Source organism: Lactuca serriola, chromosome 5 (genome assembly GCF_051521515.1).
Source record: "Lactuca serriola cultivar US96UC23 chromosome 5, Lser_US96UC23_V15, whole genome shotgun sequence".
NCBI lineage: Eukaryota > Viridiplantae > Streptophyta > Magnoliopsida > Asterales > Asteraceae > Lactuca > Lactuca serriola.
This window is the reverse complement of record NC_136412.1, coordinates 273877377-273885710: the sequence shown is the minus strand read 5'-3', so window position 1 is coordinate 273885710 and position 8334 is coordinate 273877377. Positions and strand designations below refer to the sequence as shown.

The 8334-nt window shown below is 37.2% G+C and overlaps 1 protein-coding gene across 1 annotated transcript; it reads left to right on the top strand.

Moving 5' to 3' along the window:
- The first annotated feature begins 6041 nt into the window (after positions 1-6041).
- On the top strand, positions 6042-7438 carry LOC145054347 (uncharacterized). Its single transcript, XM_079002508.1, has 4 exons — positions 6042-6450; positions 6661-6879; positions 7032-7057; positions 7153-7438. The coding sequence occupies exons 1-4, from the start codon at positions 6106-6108 to the stop codon at positions 7358-7360; spliced, it is 798 nt and encodes a 265-aa protein (XP_078858634.1). The 5' UTR covers positions 6042-6105; the 3' UTR covers positions 7361-7438.
- Positions 7439-8334: the final 896 nt, after the last annotated feature.

The window sequence follows — 8334 nt, the reverse complement described above, 5'->3', positions numbered from 1 at the left end:
GTAAGAGGAAACGAACCCTAGCAATGGTTTGACGATTTGCTCCTAAAATGTTTTGAATTTTGTTGACCACATTTGACCGATCAGGGCACCCACTCCGCCTAGCTCCGATTAGGTCCAACTTTGACCGAATTTGACCCACAACAATTATATAGACCGGTTAGGCATAAACGTAATCGGTTGGCCACCGCCTAGCGCCTAGGTGCCGATTAATCGTCCGCCTAGGCCGATTTTTACAACACTACTCTTTAATAACCAACTGCTGACAACCTGTTTCTTGTCCGTGCAAGTGTTCTATTATGGGCCTAAACCCCCAAAGGCCACACAATCCCTGAAGATCAGACAAACACCTCCCGAATCCTAGCGAAATTAATAGTCTCAGACGCATTGAAATGATGTCGCACCTATATCTTGTTGTCCAAATAATCGATGCTCAAACCGAAGTCTCAACAGAAAACACTTCTCCTGGAGCTTCCTAAAATCCGACTCGAATACAATAGTTGAGTCACCAATCCTGTTCATAAGCCTTCCGCATCATACCCTAAACTGATCTCGATCCTAGACCCAAATAACATCGAGCGCTCCAGATCAGCAAGGAGAGAAACAACCTTTCACGAACCACTCCGTATTCACAATATGCAAATGGCATATGACGAATGCTTGAATGTATAGTCCAAACACAAACATGACAACACACCCAAAGATATACTTACTAAAACCCTCGAAATGGAAACTCCTTCGAGCAATTTCCCGCAAGTATCGCACTAAACCCGGCCCTGCTAGCCTCGAAATGGAAACTCCAATGTATGTTCCTGATATGATTGCCCTCTTCCCAATGTGTTCCACATCAATCCCTGCTCTCGAGCTCTAGAAATCATATCAATCAGGGTCTCACACCCTAGCACACTCACCAGCTCAATTGTCAACGACTGAACTGCAATAGTCAGAGCAACAGAGCAACCTCTGCTTTATATTGGGCTACTAACCATCCCTCAGACCTAGTCTCCCAATCCCGAAAGTGCAAAAGATCTCATAATCAACGTTGCAGCCTGATACAAGAGATCCAAGGTGAACTCAAAATCCGGGCAGTCCTTCCACTATCTGGTTCTCTACTGGAGTCGGGACCGAACCCTGGTCCTTCTCCTTGCATGCTCATCCTCATTCTGCAAAGCAGCTAATCCTACGATCAAGGCATAACCAAGAATTCTCCTTCCCATAAGCTTCTCAGACTCTCACCGATTTGAGTATGGATCTTGTGCTTTTAGTAGTAGTACGGTCCCAATAATACCTTCCACACCTATCCATACTTTCCTCAGAAATCCTCCTGAATCCTCTAAGTCGCTTACTCTACCGGTATACTAAATGTGTGCTAAACAGCAAGACAATCTCTACCGTAGCCAACCTATCGTTGACTAATCAGCACTAGCATGCAAGTCTACCAGCTCATACAACATATAAAGGCATCTCACCTAGCCCTAACTAGCATACGATTCTCAGATTCATAAATGAAATCATAACAAATAACAATTGTGGGTATTCTGGGAAACTTACTTGAGCTCAGTTGATTGCATGCACCACACCCTTTCTTGTCTTACAAGACCTTTTCCTTGAAACATTTGGTTTTGAAAATTTTGAAAGCTTTATAGATCCTCAGTTTGAGTCCAGACGCACCCGAAGGTATCCCCGAATCCCTCAAACCAAGGCTCTGATACCAACTTGTAACGACCCAAAAATCAAGGGTAAAATTTTCATTTTTAACATAACTAAAACATTGATACCATTTATTCTAAACATTTCAAATCATCATTAATTAAAACATTTATCAGAGTTCATCCCAAAATCATTCATTGCGGAAATCATAGGTGTGTGCACTGCGATCAATCCGAGCCCTTCCCTTCCAAAACGATGATACCTGAAACCATAAACAAAACTTGTAAGCACGAAGCTTAGTGAGTTTCCCAGAGCATACCATACACACCAACCACATATCACATATCCTATTGCTATAAAAGCTACCTGTATCACATTTCCTGCTAGCTATAAAAGCTACATATAACACATAAGCCATGCATACAAAAACCTGTAAGGATGTCGTGGGCTCCCCCCAGGGTCTTACACCATTGTGCCATGGGCTACCCCACATGGTCTTAACCTGAGAATGTCATGGGCTATCCCACATGGTCTTATATCTAATTGCCACGAGCTCCCCCCGGGGTCTTTTATGCAAGTATCACAAAGACAACTAGCATAACACATATCACATAACATATCATATATCACAGAAATATCTATACATAACACAAATAAACCTGTAAGGATGTCGTGCCCCCCCCCCCAGGGTCTTACACCATTGCGCCATGGGCTACCCCACATGGTCTTTACTTAGGCATGCCATGGGCTACCCCACATGGTCTTACATCCAATGCCACGGGCTCCCCCCGGTGTCTTTCATGCAAAAAACACACAATCACATATCATAACAAATCACGTATCATATCAAATCACATAATGACCAACGCATATAACATAATCACATAATAGGCTGGCCTTGGTGCCTTAGACCCATAGGTATGGTGAGAAGAGTCACCTGGCACTGTTGAAGTGCCGCAGGTAAAAATCTAGTGTTGGTTGACAGGTTCCCGAACTGTCAACATCAAAACATCACCCAATTAATAATTGGGTTCCAACACATAACCACAACTCTATACTTGGGTAAAAGACTACTTTACCCTAACTCAACTTTATTCAATTCAAGGCCCAATTCAAAGCCCAAAAGCCAAACCATGGACCAAAGCCCAACACATGGACCAAGTTTCCAAATTGGGCCCAAACCTTTATATAGGCTTATCTTAAGGCCTAACCACTTATTCCAATCCAAATGATTGGCATTCTAATGGTCCAATAGTTAATAGTCCTCAAGGCCCAATTATGGCCTACTTATGGCCCAACTTTCCAAATTGGGCCCAAGCCTCTCTAATGGGTCCTATCCTAAGGCCCAATGATTTCTTTAGTCCATAACATGTTCCTAATTGCCCCAATAAAAACCCAAATCCAAATAGGGTCTTTCACATAAAATGTCGGTTAGGGTTAAATGTTCCCAATTAATCAATTAAGTCCAACATTGCCTTCATGTTAATTTTCCAATGATCATTAATTAATAATTTAGGTTTGTTAAATAATTCCCGAGCGTATCCTGACCAACCCTAAAATTAGGGTTTCATGACATTAGGGTTTTCCAAACCCTAATTAGGGTTTCTAACTCATCTTAGCCTAATAGGCCCAATAGCTAGGTCCTTTGATCAATTAGGGTCCATTAGGCCCATTAGGGCTTCATTGGGACCATTAGGGTCCCAACCGAATCAACTTGACAAGGCAAATCAAACCGCCACCCGGCATGACGGCCGGTGGCAGCAGGAGGCGGCAGCCACCACCCTACGGTGGTGGTTTTAGGGTTTCATTTCATTATTCTAATCACCGGTTACAAAGTTACAATGCAAAATACCAAATTCACATACTCACACACGCACTAAAATACATATACACGACGACACATGGTGGCAACCACCACCTCACAGTGGTGGTGGTGGCTTTCCGGCCAAATAAACTCCACACACAACACGTACTCGCACAACAATACACCCTACGAAGATTAGCCAGGGGCAGATTTAAAGGGGGTCACCGGTGGCACTGACAACCCCTAACTTTTCCGGCCGTAGCGGAAAAAATTTTGAAATTTTTTAAAATTTTTATTTTTCTACTATCGTGCAACCCCTAACTTTCCCATGCACCCCCTACTGTGAAATCCTGCGCCCGCCCCTGAGATTAGCACAATACAACAGCATACCCACCCGTTGTGAACCACGAACTCAACCACATCGGTGGCTGGAGACGACCGGAAACACCACAGAAGGTGGTCACTCGAGGCTTAAGGTGGCGTCGGTCACAGTTAAGCCTAGCATCGCTGGGACGGAGAAGAGATAGGGCAAAGGGAGATCGGAACAGCACCGACAACAACCATGGGCGGCTGAGAACGACAACAGAAAGAAGAAGACGAAAGAAAGAAAGAAGCGTGGTTGGAGTAGCATCGGTGACAGTTTCTTATTCAACAGAAGCAAGCAACGACGACAACAGCTCCGATATTCGACTTCGATGGTTGTAGGAGCGGCGGCGGTGGCTGGGTTTGGCGGTCACAACAACGATTCACGACCCACCTTCGCTCCGCGTTCTGCCTCTGGCCTCCGGTGGACTTCCCGGATGTACGCTGCATTCCCGACAATGGTGGTGTTGCTACGATGGCGAGATATCGGTGACGGAGGCGACTTCCATGGTGGCGACGACCAGAAGTGAAGAAGAAGGAGGTGGCGGCTGTTAGAAGAGGGTTAGGGTTAACAGGACTATATACCCACCTCCCATATAACTTCCTTCCATAATGACAAGATCGGTCCTTCCCTTCTCTTTTTCTTTCAAACTAGGTCCACAAATTACCCTTTCTACCCTGATCTCATAAATTTCTTTCAACGCCAATCCCAAAATTTACCCAACAACCCCTAGCTTTCAAAATCATTTTTTACCAAGTCCAGTACTTACCAAACACTCCCTGTTTTCTACATATCTTTACAAAAGAAATCCTAGAAATACACTTTAGCCCCCGAATAATCCAAATTATAACGTTTGGCTCCCCAAAACCAACACTCCGCTTAATAATATGAATTTAGGACGACTATTTGTTCATCAATTTTTATCTATTTATTTATTTAATAACCAGGATGTTACATAAAACTATGTATTTAATAAGTGTGTGTGTGTGTATATATATATATATATATATATATATATATATATATATATATATATATATATATATATATATATATATATATATATATGCAAATCCATATTTTTTATACAAAAGTATATACAAACATATATTATAAAAAAATATACAAACATCTATTTTATAATAAATGTATTTGTATACAAACATGTATTTTACAAACATATATACAAACACGTATATTTTATGAAAATGTATACGAACACAATTTTGTAAAAAAAAGTTATATACAAATACATATTTTATTGTAAGCGTGCAGACAAATATGTGTTTTGTACATTTCTTTTATAAAAACGTGTTTCGATATATTTTTTTATAAAAGCATGTTAACATATTTTTTTTATAAAAACGTGTTTGTATATATTTTTATAAAATACGTGTTCGTATACTTTTTTTTTATAGAAACATGTGTGTATACAAGTGAGTTTATTATAAAATAAATGTTTGTATGTTTTTTATTTAATAGGTATATATATATATATATATATATATATATATATATATATATATATATATGCACTTAATAAATACCTAATTTTATAAACATGTATTTCCCATACAAAAATGTTTTTTTTAAATTATATAGAAACAAGAAAGTATTTTTATGTGAAAGTATGTTTTTTTTAAATAAATATAATTTTAAAAAACAAAAAAAAACATATTCAAAACACAAATATAAATTTTGGATCAAATTTATAATAAAATTTAAAATCTTGGCCAAAAGTATAAATTTTTTAACAAGTTTGTAATAAAATTTAAATTTAGGTCAAATATATAAATGTTAGACCAAATTTGTACTAAATTTTTAAATTTTTGTTAAAAATATAATTTTTGAAAATTGGATGTCCTGTCGATAGGTAAAATTGTCAAAATGAATATAATTTTCAATTTTTAGAACTTAATTGGCTTAAAAAAAATAAAGATTAAATCAATTATAAAGCTTAAACATAAATACTTTTTAATTGATCTTCTTGTAAACATAGTTGGTTTTCAAAATAAGATCATTTTATTGAATACTTTTTTTTCCTTCTAAGTACTATCATACCCAAGTTAATTGTTACCTAATGTGTTTTGTCATTTTTTTTTGTAAAATATACAAACTTTTATTTTATAAAACAGATGATACAATATTTTTTTTAGATGAGAATAGTAAATTTTATAATTTTTTTTTAGATGATATAATATAAAGTATTGTAATACAAATACATTTATTATTTTATTAATCTATCCAAATTCAGATATCGCGCTTCAATCAACCACCGCCGGAACCACCGATGTTGCATTCCGCACCCCACCTCCTCCTCTCCTCCTCCTCCACCGTTCTCCTCCCTACTTTCTCCCTCCTTCCGAATAGCCGTTTCCTCAGAGTATCTAAAAAACCCTACTCTCTTTCACAACAATATTCGACCAGGCCTCTTGCCCCATTGCTAGCTCAACTCCCCGATTCGGCCTTGCCTGAAGATGGACCCGTCGAACTCCCGTTCTCTATACCGTCATTTATCTCCACCGACGATGACCCTACCACACTCCAAGTCGCCACCAGTGTTCTCCTCACCGGCGCCGTCTCCATCTTCCTCTTTCGGTCCCTCCGTCGCCGTGCAAAGCGCGCCAAAGAACTGGTTCATACTCTCTCTCTCTCTCTCACACACACACACACACACTTGAACGCGTTCTCAACTTATCGTCACAATTTGGCATCTAGCTCATGTATTAGTGCAATCACAGGAGTTTGATTCGTGTAAACCCTAATTATGATGCGCAATTGAACCTATTGAAGTTATATGCGAGTATTAGCAATGATTGAATTGAGAATTTTATGTATGGATTAGAAATTTAGGTCTACAGGAACAGAAACTAAAAAGACGTTGAAGGAGGAGGCACTAGAGAGTTTGAAAGCAATGACGCCGGTTGAGGCAAATGCTCCTCCGTCGCCTCTTCAGGCGTTGCTGGGAGGTTTATCTGCCGGAATTATTGCAATTATTCTTTATAAATTCACCACCACCATTGAAGCTTCTCTGAATCGTCAAACTATTTCTGATAATTTTTCGGTATGAATCAATCCTTCACTGCTTGATAAATCATAATTCTAGTATTGTTTAACTGGGAAATCTGATTTCTACTCAAAATTTCTTCTTGTAATTTTACATTTGTTTGTCATCTTTCTGCTCAAATTATTATAACGAAATCTTTTACCTTACAGGTCCGACAAATCACTATAACCATAAGGTAAATGTACAATTGTACATCATTCTCCTCTTTCCATGACTTAAGTTTCAAGATGATTAAAATGCTAAAAAGATGTTTGTATTTGATGCATGTAGGACTATTATAAATGGTATATGCTACCTTGCCACATTTGTTTTTGGCATCAATGCAGTAGGGTTAATACTCTACTCAGGTCAACTCGGTCTCAACTCAATAATGGGAGATTCTCCAAGTGAAAAAATTCAGAACAAGGAAGAAACACAATCAAACTCCATTCAGACTGAAACAAACAAAAATGATGAAGATCAAAGCAGGCAACAGTGAGATAATAGTATTTGAATTTTGTTTATAGTTTCTGTCTATACCGTATTTTTCATTATTATATATCATTAATTTTGACAACATTGGTCCAATAGCATCATATATTCATGTCTTTTTTACCATAGCATTGTACTTAGATTTTTCAAAAGTAGAATGTCTTAATAAGAAAAATAAAATGAAAGCATAATGTTATAATTGGGTGGATCTTTTAAGGTATAATGTGCCATAATGAGAAAAAAGAAAATAGAAGCATAATGCTACAACGGAAATAAATGAATCTATAATGCTACTAGGTGTGAGACTCATGTACTACACGGGGTTATTACAAGAAATGAATATTTGCATTTTTATCCCTTAATAGCATCATACTTTCATTTGTATCACATAATACATTATATGATACAAATGAAACTATGATGCTATTAAGGTATAAAAACGCAAGTATGATGCTATTATGGTATAAAAACGAAATATGAATTATGATGCTACATTGCACAAATTCACTAACAAAAACATTGGCATGGGTAAATAGGGTAATTCCATTGAACAATTGAATTTGCAATGTAACATAATAAAAACATTACAATAGTAAGGAAATGTCGAACTTGGAAAAATATTTGTCGGTGTATTTAGAAATGGAAGGGGAAATGTGGTAAGTCGATTATACAATTTGAGTAATTTGAGGTTTACATAAATCTTAAATAATTATGTTATTTAAGAACTGTAAAATCATAAAACTAACCCCACATATACTTTATAATGTTAAAAATAAACAGTTTATAAAGTAAAATGCTATTACATTATGCATATTCTGTAAAGTTGCATTGTTTAATTTCGTTTATGAAATGCAGACTCAAAAAGAAAGATAAAATGCAGAAATATGACTTAATATAAAGTAGTTTTTATGAGAGGAGCAAAATAAACAAATTTATTGCAATTTGTGTATTTTATTAAATCACACATATAAAAAACAGTAA